Source organism: Paroedura picta, chromosome 7 (genome assembly GCF_049243985.1).
Source record: "Paroedura picta isolate Pp20150507F chromosome 7, Ppicta_v3.0, whole genome shotgun sequence".
Classification (NCBI taxonomy): domain Eukaryota; kingdom Metazoa; phylum Chordata; class Lepidosauria; order Squamata; family Gekkonidae; genus Paroedura; species Paroedura picta.
In genome coordinates this window covers 92,585,836-92,603,933 of record NC_135375.1, presented here as the reverse complement: position 1 = coordinate 92,603,933, position 18,098 = coordinate 92,585,836, and the positions used below count along the sequence as shown (strand labels likewise).

At 45.8% G+C, this 18,098-nt stretch overlaps 1 protein-coding gene across 10 annotated transcripts in view; it reads right to left on the bottom strand.

Moving 5' to 3' along the window:
- PSD3 (pleckstrin and Sec7 domain containing 3) overlaps positions 1–18,098 on the bottom strand; it is a 189,595-nt gene that overhangs the window by 38,095 nt on the left and 133,402 nt on the right. For all 10 annotated transcript variants that reach the window (XR_013232652.1, XM_077345395.1, XM_077345394.1 and 7 more), the window contains one exon: positions 2,371–2,414. Coding sequence is in view for 9 of the 10 variants with exons in the window: in XM_077345395.1 (XP_077201510.1) it covers positions 2,371–2,414 (44 nt within the window). In the remaining variant the exon portion in view is untranslated. The remainder of the gene's footprint in view (positions 1–2,370; positions 2,415–18,098) is intronic.

Genomic DNA, 18,098 nt, shown 5'->3' with positions numbered 1-18,098 from the left:
CAACCACTGGAAGAAGATGGAGATTCTGCATGGTTGTAACTGCTGCTAATTAATCTTACATGCAACTGAGGCAGGGGGCTTAGGCACCTGAGAAGACCATTCATGAAGGGAGCTTTGCCTCAGGCAATACATGACTGCCCTTTATGATTCTGCATAGTTTATGCAAAAACTGCATGGTAGTGAAAACAGTTTATGTGAAAACTGCATGGTATTAAAAACTGCATGGTATTAACATCTTGAACATCCACAGTCATTCCAATGATACATCTGTTACCATCAACAACATTGTGATACTGAATGCAACTGCTACCTTTCCGGATTCTAGAGCAAGTGGCATCTTTGATCCAACCACTGACTTTTGGTGTGGGGGAGTGGGTGCTGGGACAACATGACAGATCGCATAATCCAAAAACTTGCATACCGTTACACAATTATTTCGCAGAAAAAAATAGTCTTGCCTGTATCTAAATGGGCACAGAGTCAGAGTGACGCTGGATATGCAGCAAGTGCCTCCAAACAACAGGCACAAAATTCTGTGGTTACAAGGAGCATCAGCTTTGTAAGGAAATCAAGTAAGCCAGTATGACAAGGGGAATGATTAAAGTGCCTTGGCACATACTCGCCTGCTCATGTTTGCTTTTGAATTCCAATTGTTCGCATCCCCAGAGCAGCCAAGGGGGGGGGGGGGGGAGGGAATGCTAGGCCTTTCGCAAGTAATTATCTTTAATATCAGCTCGTTGCCAAGCTATCCATACTTAATCAAGAGACAAATGTTAGACAACCAGCCAACAGGAGGAAACCCAACCCAAGATGACTTTCTCCCGAGCAGTTCTGACACAATGTCCTCAAGGCTGAAAGGCAGAAATCTAAGCATGTGTTTTATTCATGCCGCCATAGATTAACTGAGGGTTTAATTTCTCTCTCGGAGATGAAGTTTCCTAGATGAATAAAGAGGTCTCCCACCCTTTACAAGCAGCTTTTCATCGCTCACAGCCCAGTGGCTTGCTGGAGTAGCAGCAGGCATGTAGCTCGAAGGGTAAAACAGAATTTGTCAACATGGCCTCCTGTTGCAAGAGGGTTTATTCACTATTTCTTGGGCAGGGCCCAAGGACCAAAGGCACACAAGCCACCAACCTTTCCAACTGGGAAATTATCAGTGGGTTTAAAATGCCATCCAGCTATTTCATCACAAAACAAATACCTTTGTAGGACAGCAATTCCTAACTGGCTTCAATAACACACTCGTTGACCAAAAGAAAGACCAGAAAGTAAGAGGCATTTCCGCTCAGTGGTGCACAGGGTTTCCATACAGCATTATTCCTGCCACCCCCCCCCCCCCCAAAGAGAAGGGTAATTAAATAATCCGAAAAAAGAGGAGTTGGGCCACATCAAGTTTCCAAGATATAGTCTGAGTAACAGGTATGAAATCTCAAGTAGCATTACAATCTGCTGGAAGAAATTCTTATCCCAGGAAGCATGGGGGCAGGATGTCTTGGAACAATATTCATCAGATTAATCCACAAGGGGAAGGAGAGGGCCTGCCCCTAATTATTGAGAGCTGCTCAGGAATATTTTTATATGGCTAAGAGAGTACTGTACCTCCAGTCTTCCACTGACAATAACAATGTAGGCCAGCTATCAAAACTTTGAGAAACTCAATCTGCAGTGTTCAATGAGCTTTATCTAGAGTGCTTGCACTCAAAAGCTCACACCTGGAATAAATCTTTGTTGGTCTTAAAGGTGCCACTGTGATTTTGTTGTGCTGCTTCAGACAGACCAACATGGCTACCCGCTTGAATCTATACATGAAGTCAGGGATCCTAACGATCCTACAAGGTAGGCTGATCAAGAGTCTGGGAAGGGAGGGCAGAGAACGAGCAGATGATGGCCTGCCTATCTAGCGATCTGACGGCAGAGATAAGATATGAGCAGGGCTTTTCTGTTCTGAGTGGGAAGAGAGCAGGTCTGTTCAGAAGTAAGCCTGGTGTTAACCAGTGCGGTTTCATCCCAGGAAAGGGTTCTACACTAATGGTGTTTCTTAGATGTCTCTTTCTATTGACTGTTATCCAGTTACACTGCGTAATCTACTTTCAGTCTCGGCTAGGAAGGCAGACTGCACAGTAAATAAATCCTAAGTAAATCCATGAAGTCAATGAGCTTAGAAGGGCTTCATTCTGCTTAGGCCTCATGAGATAATGGAGGTGGCCGAGTAAATGGTTGCCGATAGCAGTGCCTGGCGGATTGCTGAGGTGGACTTCCGTCAATTCAGGAATCTGTTTTTGTGTGCTGCCTGCATACCAAACAGGGTACCACAAAAGGAACATATAAAAAAACCCCTACAACCTCATTAATTCCAGATAATGTACTTACACTGCCCATTCAAGCTTCTCATTTTTGATTGAATTGTAGAGCGCCTGTAAAAAGAAAGCAAGGAGAAATTACTGGTGGTGGCTTGACCATGGGAGATTGCTGGTTTGCTTGGCTTTCAATGCTAAATGTCACAGGCAAGCTGCCTTTGATCAGGAAGTCATCCATACACAGCAGCACTAGTAAGGATGAAATTGTTACCCCAGAGGAAAGAAATATGCATCGGTTTGGGCACTTACAAGGAATGAACAGAGGACCAAGTAGAATGTCCTGTACAGTGCTTTTGTAAACCAAACAAAAAATATAGTCACATTTACACATTTATCATAGCAATAGGCAACTGGCAGTTCCATAGTTGCCTCTGGCTTTTGTTTTGACCTTTCTGGACCCCGGTGTAGTTCCTGAGTTAGTCACTCCTTTTATTATGCACCTCCAGCACCTTTCCCTTGACCTCTGCCATAGGCAAAGGGCTCTTTAGCCTCTTGCCCTTCTGCACTGCAAACAGAAATGGAAGCCTTTACATAAAGTCTCCCATCAGAATTATTCTCCAGGTGCAAGCAAAATCAACAGGCACAGATTCTAGGAGTACAAAAGAAGGCTATTAGAATCACAAATCCAAAATAAGAAAAAATTCAACATGAAGGCTTGTCAATCAATAACTCCACAGTTCCACTTAGTATTTCTGGTAAGGGCTTGGAGGAGGAGATGGTCCCATGGCTTAAGTGCCACTCAGCGCTTAACACCCACTCAGGGTGGCTGTCTCACCCCTGAGTGCCTCCTCCTCCAACCGGCTTGCCTGTCTGTCCAGTGGCCAGCCAACTGCCTTTCATCCCCCACCCCTGACCATCCCCTCCTCCTTCTACTTCCCTCCGAGACTCGGAGGCTGCAGATCCCTGCCACATGACAGCTGCCCCTGCAGGTGAGTTCCCTTCCCGGGGAGCCTCCAACCTGCAGCCTTTCCAGGTCCTGGGGAGAGGGAGAGGCCATCCTCAGATTTCTTCCACCCCCCTCCCCAACCTAGCGCCCATTGTATTCCTGAGTGCAGCAGACTTTGTCCTTGTAGTGGTCATAAAAAGTATGAACTTTAATTCTTCAAAAGGCACAATAATAGGAAATCCCACCTCTATATATTTATCTTATTATTTCTTAGGTAATCTTCAACTATCTAAATGAAAAAAATATACAGACAATTATCGTCTTACAATGTCTTGTAAACTATACAAATCAATATTATACAAATCATTAAATAAATTACATTATGATATACAATTAACCCAAGGCTCAAAATTTCATAGGAGACTCTTTCAGCAAAAGGCAAAAGTCCCCCAAAGTCCCCAACCCTCAGTTACACATTCCTCTATTTTTAGTGGGTGTTGGGGACTTTTGCCTTTGAGCTGAAAGAGAGTCTTCCATGAAATTTCAAGCCTTGGGCTAATTGTATATCATAAGGTAATTTATTTAATGAATTGTATAATACTGATTTGTATCGTTTACAAGAAATTGTAAGATTCTGCCCTGCTTTTCTCTATCTTAAGGAGACTCCAAGCAGCTTATACAATCACCTTCTCTTCTCTACAACAGACACCTTGTGAGATATGTGGGACTGAGAGAACTCTGAGACTGACCCAAGGTCATCCAGTAGGCTTCATGTGGAGGAGTGGGAAATCAAACTTGGAACTCCAGATTAGAGTATGCAGTTCTTTACCACTACTTCACCACGCTGGCTCACCACTATATCAAATTGGCCATCAGAGGCTCTCTGGCTTCTGGCACATCAACATCTGGAGAGATTATGAAACTGCCTTGATTTATAATGTTATATCTTAGGCAGTCTCTCTCTCTCTCTCTCTCTCTCCACATACTTACACACACATATCTCATGCTCAACTTTATTAATCTTAATCTCATTGCGGTGCTCAGTCCTCCTGGATCATCCTAGAGATCTTTTTTGTTTCTTTTTGTTATTTAATTTGGTTATCTTTTGCTGCTACCAACCAACAACAGATTTATTTATTTGTAACACGTATCTGTACTCAGGCCTCTGGACATGTACAAGAAAGAGTGAATAACTTGAAGAACCACTGAGAATCAATTACCTCCTTAGTTATTCTGGGGTTTTGTACAGAATGCTACACTAGGGGAAGCCCTAGAGTCCAGCAAAGCCATCACGAGTATTCCAGTTGCCCAATCCTGAATCCTTCTAGTTGAAAATTATGTTCAGTAGTATAATTCAAAGCAGAGTGTTGACGCAGTCTTAAAAATATGACACTGTTCCTTAATAAGAGAACAGAAAGCATTCCCATGTGTATTTCACAGCTCAAGGGGGTGGGGTGGATCAAAACATCTATTGCAGATCTGTAATAACCTATGATTTGCCAACAAGAATGCAACCTACCAGCCCATCTGAGACTTCAAAAACAGGGAAACAAGATGTTTGTTGAGCATTTGACAAGACAAATAATGTGGCTGCAGGCTGCATCTGGTGTGCGGGCCTGGTCTGTGTACGTTATGATTGTGAACAAAACAAAACCTAGGACCTTCATGTTTAAAGCACCTCGCACCACAATATACATTTGACATATCCTGTTTTGCAGTCTGTCTGACTGTATATTATCCAGTAGCGGAAAAGTCTTTGAAGACAAGGTCTTCAATATAACCCCCTCAATGAATGAATGAATGAATGATAGAGTTGGAAGGTACCTCATGGGTCATCTAGTCCAACCCACTGAACTATGCAGGACACTCACATCCCAATCACTCATCTACTGTAATCTGCCACCCCTTTGCCTTCACCGCCTCTCCGTCAGATGGCTATCTAGCCTCTATTTAAAAATTTCCAAAGATGGTGAATATACCACCTCCTGAGGAAGCCTGTTCCACTGAGAAACCGCTCTAACTGTCAGGAACGTCTTCCGGATGTTTAGATGGAATTTCTTTTGAATTAATTTCATCCCATTTGTTCTGGTCTGTCCCTATAAGGCTAACCTTGCTTAGCTGTCCAGGTCAGGGCATATTATTTACCAATTCTATTTACATCCACTCTTACTTCTGCCATGGAAAACATGGCAGCATAAATGGGGTCCCGGTCACTAACTCCCCCCACACAGCTTGCTCCATCATGGGATCTCCAATCATAAGTTAGCTTGATGATCCACTTTGCATACATGCCTTATCCTCCAGCTTTTTCACAGTCCACTCCATGTGCTTTTTAATAACCCGCATGAACCCAATAAAAGAGCATGTTCAAAAAACGCTGGCCACTATGGGCTGTCCTCTTTTCAAACTGGCCTCTATTCCTCTGCCAGTTATGCCCCAAGCATAACAATTCAGCATGCTAAGCTGTCCCCCATAGCTTTATCCCCATGTCAAGAAAAACTTCCGCTTCCAAACAGATGCATTTTGGGCAGTTATGAAAGGCCTCGGAACCTGGGCAGGGGGGAGACTGTCTGTCCTTCCCATCAGACTTTCCCTTCGCTTCCGAGAAGAATGTGAAGCATAAGAAAACATGGCAGGAATCTCCTAGATGTGAATCGTATATCTGAGTAAGGCAAATGCCACGTTCCTCCTGACGCCTCAATGAGACGTTGCCTAGGGTGCTGGATGCTTGCCCTGACAGAACGTAATTCCAGAAGACCATTCATTTCCCTCCATTTCTGATGCCCTCAATACTGGGTTGCTTAGCAACATGTGTTCCGTGATTTGCAAAGATGCTAAGAACTTGAAGCATTTGAAATTGAGATAAAGAGATAATGTTTAGTTAGTTAGTGAGGGTCCATTTCCAAAGCAGCCTCCCTTCCGAATAGGAGCCAGGCCTGGTCCATAAAAGTTTGGTTGCAAGAGCTTCTTGAACTAGAACTACCAAAGATATACTCAAGGCTCTGACTTTGCTGTAACATATGGCTGAAAGTCATGTGAGCCTTTTGTAATTACTCTTGTAAAATGGCCCTTAATTTTACTGAACTAGTCTGCATTGCATGCTACAGATCTTTGTAAAAGGAGCTCAGATGGGGATGGGGAAATGAGTTTCATTTTTCTTCTAAGACTGGGTGCTGAGGACCTCTCACCAACTAAGCAATGAGATAAAATAACTTCAACAAAGTTGCTTGTCCCACACAGGCACACATGTACAGAGGCAGTAATACTGAGATATCACTGCTGATGATGCCCAGATTCATGCACTCTTATTGCCATTCACAAGACTGTGTTGCTTTTCAAAAACTTGCATTACCTATTTGTCAGCTGGAAATGCTGTCTCGGCTATGCCACCTTCAACTCATCTAAATGCAATTTGTAGCATTGCCGTTCATTCAAGATTTGTATTCAACGGAAACTGGACCATCCAGCTTTGTTTCTCTGGATAACACGTTCTTTATCAAAGCATCATGAGACTTGCTACCTTTACAACAAATGAATGGAAAAGGCCTAGCAATTACAACAAGAGTAACCACAAGCAACTCCAATGCAACACAGCAGCGAAATAGGGTGGCTGTGAGTAATGGCAAGCTCATCAGGATCTTGTTTTGACCTGGGCTTCATATACTGTAGGACCTCTCACTCTTGCGTGCTGCCCATTGGCAGACAGCAAAATACAACATAATGGTGAAGGAATTCAATGGACGGGTAGAAGTGAACCTCAGGGTGCCTTCTATTTTTCCAGGAAGGCTTACTCTCTTTTTTATTATAAAAACACAGGGATGTTGATGCAAAATAGGTAAACGTGTTTTCTTACTCAGTTGAAGTCTCCAAAAATTCCCATCGGGTTTCGCCAAAACTGTGTAATAAAATATTTTATCTATTTTGCGACATTGGTCTTGGCTTTGTATTTTTATATTCTGTGAGTGGGGCAGCTCTTTGTTTTCCTGTTTTTTATTTAGAAACGGTCAGACTTTCTTGCCCTCTCTAGAGGTGGACCCTGCACACCATGTCCTGTTGCAGAACTGCAACCTATATTGAAAAGGTGAACCACATCAATACAGTTCCCCTTCATCCTTTGGATGAGGCTGGCCTTTTAGCTGTTTTCACACTAGGTTGTTTTCCCCCAAGCATAAACTGTTCTGTGCCTTCTTTCTGCTCCTGTCAACTATGTCCCTTTCCCTCCTGACAATCTCAAATTGCTTCATCTGTTCCTACTTCTTTTCCATCATAATATCCCAGTGCCTCTTATTCATGCAGCTGTCCTGCTGAGGTTTTGCTGGCAGAATGGCAGTGGGTACCATATATCACACCCTATTCCTTTGTGACAGTTTGACACCAAGTCACTTCTGTGTTTCCGTTACATGTTGTATCTATTTTGACTCCAAAAAATATTGGCTCTAAAATTTACCATTCATGTATTTAGAATTGAGTATAAAAGTCATTAAAAACAAAGAAATCATTAACATTTACAAACCATAAGAAGTTTCATCCAGTAACATCCTAATCAAAGTCTCCAGATGTGCTAACCTGACCTCCAATAGTCTACACGGGTTAAGATTTTTAACATTGAGATGAAAAAGAGCAGGGTTTTTTCTATTCTGCATTTCATTACCCAAAGGAATCCCAAAGCACCTTACAAACACCTTTCCCTTCCTCTCCGCACAGCAGATGCCCTGTGAGGTAGGTGGGCTTGAGAAAACTCGATGACAGTGGTTCTCAATCTTGGAGTCATGACCCCATTGGGGTTGCTTGGCCCCTTCCCTGGGGTCACCAGGTTGCCTGCTGCCGCAGTAGCTGTGACACCATTGCAATGGCCACCTCCATGGCACCTCGATAGTTGTGCGCACGGATATGTGCGCACACCACCCGCATGCACGCTACCGCTGCTGCACCAGCCGCTGCCGAAGTTGGGGTCGCAGCGAAGAAAAGGTTGAGAACTGCTGCTCTATGAGAACAGCTCTAAGAGAACTGTGACTAGCTCAAGGTCACCCAGCTGGCTACACATGGAGGAATGGGAAATCAAACCTGGTTCTCCAGATTAGAGACTGCTGCTCTTAACAACTACACCAAGCTTGCTCTCAAAAGGTAAGGCAATCTAGCCCAGAAAACATAATATTTTAATTTGTGCAGCCGTTCTTGCCTGTTTGGAAAAGATTCCTTTTTCCAGTAGTGGGCAAAGTCAATACATGCTGCAGAAAGGGCAAATGTAGCAAATGTTTTTCTTTTAATCCGGCAGTCTTCCTACATAGTTCCAAAAAAGAGAAAAATCTCTAGAATTAGTAGAATTGAAACTCCCATGGTGCAACGGACCATTTCAAAAGCTCAAACCCCACAGTTAAAAGTCATGGTTTTCAAAAGAAGAAAAGTAATGTTCTGGCCCGGTACCTGAAAGACAATAAGGTAGGCCCCAGGTGAGTCTCAAGGGGCAGGCCATAACACAGGCAAAGTGCCAGCACTGAAACGGCCAAGACCCTGGTCACCACCTACTTCACCTCTGCAGGCAGCGGCAGAAAAAGCAGGATTTGGGGGGAGGAATTTATTTTGCTCTGTCTCCTAAAGAACTAATGGTATGTTCTCACGCTAAAGGAATATTGGTGGATTGTGCTAACACACCCATATACTGGCTGGGGTTTGGGGGACAGCAGCAGTTGAAAATGCTGCATTGTGCTTACAGTGAAACTGACCCAGATTACCCAGAGCACCTTCCTAAAAAAGTCCAAAGTCACCCTTTTACTGCAGACTGGTGCCCAATTCATCCTTGAATGCCAGCTACTGTAACATAAATGGCCGAGGGGGAGGGGGAAGAGGAGAGAAATTAAGAGAAGACTTTCTGAGTATAGAATTGGGCACAGGAAAAGCCATTTACTGGTTTGGGGGTGGTCGTGGGATAGACAAGTAATTAGGTTTTCTCCAAGCCCAGGTTCAAGAAAATTTCAAGGCACCGTTTGCTCATCTCTAGCCAGAAGGCTGCCTATTGCCTTATCCCACTGTTGCCCCAAAGGCCAGTACTTGTTCTTCCCAGACTGTTTGCGCAATCGGTATGAGATCATGTTCGCACCAGGATCAAGCCATTCCAGCTGATGCCTTCTGAAGCGACATATGGCTTTAATTCTTTCCACCTTTTTCTGATCTCAAACTTTTCTGCTACATCTCCCCTAGCCATCCCAAGGACGATCAACTGTAGGTGGCCTAGTTCAAACACCGTTTGCTTTACAATGCCAGGTTCGTAAATAAAACAGACATACAAAAAAAATATTAAAAATTGCCTTTATTCTGACTTGAAGCGAGTGCAAGTTCTGGCATGTTCTCAGCCATACTGTTTCTGTTACAGAACAGCATTTCCATTCGTGGAAAAGAGGCAGTGATTTCTATCCGTTGGCCCCTCCTACTGCTAGTGCTTCCATTTTGTCACACACACACAGCCCACACACATGCAGTTCTTAAGAGCATGCAAACCCCACAGGAACACAATTTGGGGGGGGGGCGGTGTATGGTAGTCCCCAGGAGGAGGAAGAAGTGGGAAAGCCCCACTCTAAGACGTCTGACTTAATAAGACAGGAGTCCATGCTGACTGGAGGTCCCAAATCATTTTATGTGCAAATCTTCCGACAGCAGCAGTTCCCTGTTAGTACTGATGCACAGCCCTTCTGGCAGAGATGCCCACAGACAATTCTGCTCTATAAATCACACAGGGGTTCAACTGCCACTCAACGCCTCTTTCCTGCACGGCTGCTCTCCGGGAAACAAATACACAAGACCGACCCTGTTCGAGATCTTAATCGGCAAGCAAAAGGTCTCTCCGTTAACAGCTGCTACTGGCGGGGTACTGCAGTCCCTTGGAAGCTCCCCCAACACCCCCCCCCCAAAAAAAAGCCCAAGTACAAGCCGTGAGAAAGCGAAAGGTCAGAGACAACCGTGTTCTGAGTACGATCCTATTATCCGAATACAAGAGTCAAGCAACTTAATTTAATTAATTACGTTGATCACTCCGCTTTTCTTCCGCAGGTCTCTGAGTGGCTTTGTCTTAGTTCCCAAACAGATAAGCTTCGCCAGTAGAAACGGGATTTCATACCTTCTAACCACATTTTGGGCCCAACCTTGTTTTATGAAGGCGGAAGGCAAGTAAAGCAGAGTCCATTCATAATAATTAAGTGCCATCCCACTGCAAATGACTTACAAGGGGGGCAGAGGTGGCTTGCCATTGCCTGCCTCCACACAGCACCCCCGGTCTTCCTTGGTGGTCTCCCATCCAAATACCAACCATGGCTGACCCTGCCTTCACTTCTGAGCTCTGAAAAGGTCGGGCTAGTCTGACCTGTTCACACACCGAATTCTGCTGAAGCTCACAATCTTAGAAAGGCATGGCACTCTGTTTAAGACTGCACAATGACTGCAATTTCATAAAATTAGTTCAGCAGGTAACTTCGCAAGGAAAGATTGAACAGCCTACTTTCATTTGTAACTTGAGGTGAAGTAGCTGGATTGGTTGCTGGGAAGCGGTCAAAGTGCTGCTGGCCGCTTTGGCTGAAAGACTTGCAGCGCCATCCTAAAGAGAGGCCACTGACTTTAATGCACAGAGAAGGCTGCAACTCTGCTTAGGATGGTACCGTTAAGGCAGCAATAGTTACCCAGGGAACAGGTCCTCCTGAAACCAATGGGACCTGCTTGTCCTCCTGGGCTTAAGATTCTGGTTGCCCCAGGACAGGGTTGGTCAACTTGCTCAAAGGCAGCAACCGCCTGATAGGCCCTGCAGAAGTGGGGGTGCCCAGGACAGTCTCCCCACTGCTAGGCAGCATCTGAGCACTGCAGCAGTGGCAAGAGTTTCTCCAGCCCAAGATATTAGGTGAGGGCCTAAGGCCTTTGGCTAACCCTATCCAAACTCAGCTGGGGTGAGGCAAGTCAAGGAGGGAATTGAGAGGACAAGGCTCAGAAAAGGGAGGGGTGGTAATGGGCTAGGCCAGCGTGGGCAGAGCCCCAGAGATAACAGGGGAGATGCCAAAAAAGACAGGGGAAGGCAAGGGGGATGAGCATGGCTGAGAGGAGGCAAAGAAGGGAGGAAGAGAAGCCTGGGAGAAGAGCTGGGGCAAGAAAAGGCGACCAGATTGGGGCTGGCCTAGGACAACTTCTCCCAAGGTAGAGGCAGAGGTGGGTGGGTGAAGGATAGTAAGCTTGTCAGGAAGCCTGTATGGGCTTCGACACCTAGGGAGCCAATGCATCTGGTGAGTCTCTTCTGCCTACGGAAGTCAGTTATGATGCCTCGCTGCTCCCTAGACAGGCGGGGGGGTGGTGGTGGTGGTGGAAGACAGGCTTACTTCTCAGTAAACATGCCTAGGATTGCACAGTAAGGAAGTCCTTGGCTCAGATTCCTTTGCCACAATGAACTAGCTTCAGCAGACACAGCCACCCTCCACCCCCCCCCTCCAAGTATGGTGATAATACCGCTGACCTACAAGTGTTAACTAGCTTAGCAAAATTATGGAGACTGTGAGCGGCCTCTGCATTTTACCCTGATTACATTTGAATTTCACAGAATTAGATCTTGAATTTCCTGTATTTCGTGGCTCTTTACACTTGCCACTGACAGTATTTTTTACTATAACTGCACTCATGAATGTGTTTGTATCTGCCTGCCTCCGTATCAGACCAGTTCAGTTCCAGTTCAAGAAAGCCGAGCTACAATAAAAAAACTTGTCAGTTGTTACGGTGTCAACGGAGGCGCCTCTTTTCAGCTTTACTTCTGACCTATGTCACAAGGCTGCCATAAGGATTACTGAGGGTAAGTAGCGCAAACGAAACGCTTTGAAGTGTTATGTAAGTGCTAAGTACAGTAAGCGTTTACCAGAAATATGCTAATACTTAAACCAAAATTCAAATTTCTTTCGAGGGTGTTGCCTGCTGTAGTTCTCATCATATTTCTGAGGCAGTTACTAATTCCATACTACAAAGCCGAACCCACGATGCCTGCATGACATACTGTATCCCTGCGTATGGTTAGCCCACTCTGACAGATCTGTCAAACTTTCTGTAAGGTAGACATAATCCTTCGTATCAAACCATGCTGGGATAACAGTGCTTAAGATCTCAAGCATGCACTGAAGCTATGGCTAAGAATGCCGCGCTGAGTCTTATCCCCAGACAGCACGTACAGGGAAATGCTTCTCTGAGCCACAATCACGGTGCCAAGTTGGAGGGCAGGATTAAATTGATGTAAGCCATGGTTGACGTAAGCCATGGTTTGCCAGCCCATTCCATGGTTTCTGGGTAATCCTTAACCATGATGGAAGTATTCAAAGGCAGTACTTAACCACAGGGAAGCGTTATTCCTTTTTTAAAAAAAGGTTTCTGTCTCTTCGGCTTCAATGGGAGACAGACGCACTTGCTTGACTCTCTTGTTAAGTACAACTACTGGGCCTCTAAAGATCCTTGTACTGCCATTTTCCCATCACTGGCTCCCATTAATTCACTGCAGTGCTCTTCAGCTCCCTGTCTATCGGTCTGTCGGTCTCTCATCCATTGTTTGTCTGTCTACCTATTTTTACATCTATACCCCACCCTTCCCCAGAGGCTCAAGATGTCTTACAAAGAATTTAGAAATACACACGGAATTTAAAATCAAAATACATGGGAATTTAAAATTAAATATTACATTTTTATAATTTTTAAAAAATAACTATCAATATTAAAACTAGACCTGTTGGTTTCAGACGCCTCCTTCCCCAAGTAAAAAGCGCGGGAGGAGTAAGATATTCTCTCCAGGGGAATTCAGCTGGGTGGGTTGCAGACAGACAGGGAGGTCAGCACTATCAAGTTTTTTGTTGTTGTTGTTGTTGTTCCTAGGCCTCAGCCATAGCCCAGGCAGAACAATTCCTGTCTTGTGGGCCCAGCGGAACTGTTGAAGTTCCCATAGGGCCCTGATCTCATTTGGCAGTGCTGACCTCCTTGTCTATCTACAACCGTTCCAGCTGAAGAGGTCCTGGCCCCGGTTAAGACCAATTTGATTTCCTTGCGGCCAGGGATCCTAAGCAGATGTTGTCCACTAGGAGTTAACAGTGCTTGGGGGGCGCAGGCGGTCCTGTACAAATATGAAGATCCTATACTATTTAGGGCTTTAAAGGTGAGAACCAAAACCTTGAATCTGATCCAGTCCCCAATCTGGGGCCAGTGCAACTGGGAGACAATAGGTCATATGTGTGTTCTCCACTGTGTACCTGTGAGGAGGACCCATGCGGCCTTGTGAGCCATGGAGTTGCTGTTTTTATTGCTTTATGGTAGCACCTACTGCTAATGCACATGTGTAGAAAGTAAAGGTGCCACAACACCTGCTTCTCTTGCACACAAGCTAAGAGGAGCAAGGTCAGGTCAGTCTCCAATATAGAAGGCTTCTTTTTTTAAAGTACAGACAAGTTCAGAGATGCCTTTGGTGGTTTACACAGGCCAGGCTACCCAGACCACATAAGTCAGCCCTCCAGTACACTCCCTGTACTTGCTGTACAGATGTCCCTTCCCATCAGTGAGATTGTACCTCTGACCCCTTATCACATGACCTTCAGTCACATGGTGGTAGCCAAGTGGGTCCTGTGAAACTTGAGTTTCAAAGGTGGGTCCCCCAACCAGAAAGGTTGAAGACTACTGCACCAATGGAAAGCAATGGGGCTCAAACACACTTCTAGCTTATCGCCTCACCAACGCCAGAATTCGAGGGACAGCCCTTCCTTTCTCCGGGGTCACGTACAGAGGGTAGCACTAGGAGAGAGATCTTCAATCCGCCACCAACTTACATGCAGATTCCCGCAAGGAGAGGTCCTCTCTCCAATCCTGTTTAACATCTTCATCCGCCTTCTTGCCCAACTGGTACAGAAGTTTGGGCTAGGTTGTCACCAATATGCGGATGACACCCAGCTCTTCCTCCTGATGGATGACCACTTTTATTCTCTCCCAGTAATATTAGCCAGCTGCCTGGAAGCAGTGATGCGGTGGCTCAAGCAGAGTCGTCTGAAGCTCAATCCTTCAAAGACCAAGGTCCTGTGATTGGGCAGGAAAGGTCCAAGCGAGGAAGCGCATCGGCCCAACCTGGATGGAGTACAACTATCAGTGGCTCACTCCGCCAGGAACCTGGGCATGATCCTGGATGCTTCCCTTTCCATGGAGGCCCAAGTCACAAGAGTAGCATGGCTGGCCTTCTACCACCTTTGCCTAGCCAAAATATTAGCACCCTACTTGGCCCCGGAACACCTAGTCACAGTGATCCACATGACGGTCATCTCAAGGCTAGACTTCTGCAACTCACTGTATGCAGGCCTCCCCTTAACTTTGATCCAGAAACTGCAACTGGTCCAGAATGTGGTGGCCAGAGTCCTCACAGCAACACCATGGAGGTCCCACATCCAGCCCATCCTCCAACAACTGCGGTGACTACTAGTTGAATTCCAGATCAAGCTGAAGGTCTTGGTAATTACCTTCAAGGCCATATGAGGTCTGGGTCCATTGTACCTGAAGGATTGCCTCTCTGCCTACACCCTTCAAAGAGTTCTGCATTTTGCCACCTCCAACTGGCTAGTGATCCCTGGCCTCAAGGAAGTCTGCTTGACCTCAACCAGGGCAGAGCCTTCTCTGTCCTAGCCCCCACATGGTAGAATGAACTCCCAGAGGAGATCAGGGCCCTAATGGAACTAAAACAGTTCCACACGGCCTGCAAAAAGGAGCTCCCTCACCAGGCATTTGGTTGAGGTTGATCAAAACTAAACAACATATACATGGCCCCAAAGTCCCTCCCTTGAACCCATGCGACAGATCTGAGCAACCATGGGCCTGTTAGACTGTTCACTATGTTAGAATGTTATTTTCTGTTACACTCTATGTAAACTGTCTTGAGCCTTAAGGGAGGGTGGTATACAAATGTAATAATAAAATTAAAAAATAAATAAAATTTCCTAGATCATGCTCAGAGTTTCTGGCTCTTAGATAATACGTAATTTTTGGCTTCACTTGCTTTTCCCCTCTCATATCGTAATGCAATTTTAATTAAATGACCTCACACAGTGACTACAGTTAAATATTACAATAAATGCATTTTAGATTAAGTGCAATGCAATGCAGGGAGTTATGGAGTTGAAATTGGATCTGCCCATGCCATGGGATGCTTGTTGAGTATCCTTGGGCCAGGCATTCCCTCAGCTTAACATACTAAACAGAGTGGTTGTTGAGAGGATAAAATGGAACAAATAAATATATAAAAATAAACTTAATATTAAATTGATTTGGCCAACACCAGTCCTGATCGTCACCTGTCCTATAATGGAAAACTTAGGCAACTGGCAGGCATAAAAATGAGAAATCTACTAGTTTATCTTCTCAAACATGCAGGAAAATTGGCAACTGAAGTAAAATGTTCAATACCAATGCCTCCCCCCCCCCCATATTCTATAGAAGTACCATGCAAGAACAGCATTTCTCAGACATTTGATAGACACATTATTCTGAATTAAAGATGAAGGCATGTCTTACTCTTCTACCCAAAGAGTTTATTTTATAGTGTGACGGAATGTGAATTATCCCAAGAGGGATAATTATCCCAAGAGGGATAATCCCAAGAGGGAATCACTTGTTCGGGGTTATCGGAACCCACCAATGCCCACTAGGAGCTGAGCTAATCCACTGGGAGGCCAGATGCTTCCAACAATTAGGTTCAGCGTTCTGGAACCCTGTTGACCCCTCAGTGAGGGACCAGCAGATATGGCCCAGCAGAGTAACAAGGATCAGAAGAGCAACTGTGGGATGAAAACAGGGAAGGGAAGAGTTAAAGTAGGAGAGTACTAGGCTACATATACCTATCGGCGGCCTTTGACATCTGATCCATCGCCTGACTGGCACGGGGATATGGAGCACAGCCTTGCGCTGGATACGCTCCTTTCTCCAGAACCGGACCCAGAGGGTTGCGGTGGGGGAAGAGTTCTCGCGTCCCTACGGACTCCCCTGTGGGGTACTGCAGGGCGCAGTCCTCTCCCCCACGTTATTCAACATCTTTATGCGCCCTCTGGCCCAACTGGTATGGAGTTTTGGGCTGGGTTGCCACCAGTACGCTGATGACACCCAGCTCTATCTCCTCATGGACGGCCGCCCAGACCCCCCCCCCCCCCCGGAACCATTCGCCAGATGTTTGGAAGCAGTGACTGAATGGTTCGAGCAGAGTCGCCTGAAACTCAACCCGTCCAAGACGGAGGTCCTGTGGCTGGGAGGCAGAGGGCAGGACCAGGCAGCGCGCTGACCCACCCTGGCAGGAGTGCAACTTACTATCGCGCTCCAGGCCAGGAATTTGGGGGTGACCATCGATACCTCCCTGACTATGGAGGCTCAGGTCAAGAGAGGTCAGGCGTTTTTCTATCTTCGCCAGGCCCGACTACTAGCGCCCTACCTGTCCCCTGACCACTTGGCTACAGTGATCCATGCGACAGTCACCTCCAGAATAGATTTCTGTAACTCGCTCTACGCCGGCTTATCCTTGTCTCTGATCCGGAAACTCCAGTTAGTGCAAAACGCAGCTGCTCGGGTCCTCACTGGTACACCTTGGAGGGCCCATATCCAGCCTGTGCTGAGGCACCTGCATTGGTTGCCAATTGCTGCCCGGATCAGGTTCAAGGTTCTAGTTATGACCTTTAAGGCTATATGCGGGTTGGGACCCACATACCTGAGGGACCGCCTACCGCCCTATATCCCCCGCAGGGCTTTACGCTCAGTGGGGGAGAATCTCCTGATCGTTCCTGGCCCTAGAGAAGCGCGCCTGGCCTCAACCAGGTCCAGGGCCTTTTCGGTCCTGGCCCCTATCTGGTGGAATGAGCTCCCGGGTGAGCTGCAGGCCCTTCAGGATTTACCAGCTTTCCACAGGGCCTGCAAGATGGAGCTCTTCCGCCAGGTTTTTGGTTGAAGCCGGGGTCAGCGAACGAGTGCCAGCATCCCCCCCCCCCCAGGACCTAGTAAGTTAGACCTCCTCCCCACCCTCCCTGCCGCTCTGATAGCAGGGGTGGGAATAATGAGAGCTTCTGCCATGTTAGGATTGTTTTTAAAGTCTTTTAATGGGTATTTTAATGGGGATAGGACTGTTGTGACCCGCCACGAGCCTACAGGGAGTGGCGGGAAATAAATCCAAATAATAATAATAATAATAATAATAATAATAATAATAATAATAATAATAATAATAATAATAATAATAATAATACATCTACCAATCAATTGGCTCTCCAGCTCTCAGGAGCTCTCCACCCTTCCATGAGAACCAGGAAGCTGTGGGTGGACCCACCTCATCTCAGGCTGGCCTTTAAAAGTCAGAGAGAGACTAATGAGGACAGATTGGACTCAGCTCCAGGCAGTGGAATGGCCAGCCAGGGGAAAGTACTCCCTTCTGGGGTAAAGCTTGAACCCAGTCCCCGTTTTCAGAGGTGAAGCTTTAAAAGCAGTCTGCAAGTGTGGAACCTGAGAGACCTTTCCCTTATTCAATCAAAAGGAAGTTAAGTAGTCTTTGAAATAAGGGAATGTCTCTTGAAGGAGGTAGTAGCAGGACTTCATTGTTTAAATGCCTTTACTGGATTGGAAATATTTAAATATCTTTAGATGAATTGCAAACACCACCTTCTTGGGCAAGGTGTAAGAACGAGCCATGGTAGTACACCTTGAATACATGGTTTCAGGCCCAGTTTGGGGGCAGAAACTGCCTTTGTTGTTCCTCTACTGGGTGAAACAATCAATCTTGTTGATTCTGCTAAATAACACTTTTAGATACCAATCATCAGCCATGATATCCTTCTGGACTGGTTGGCTAA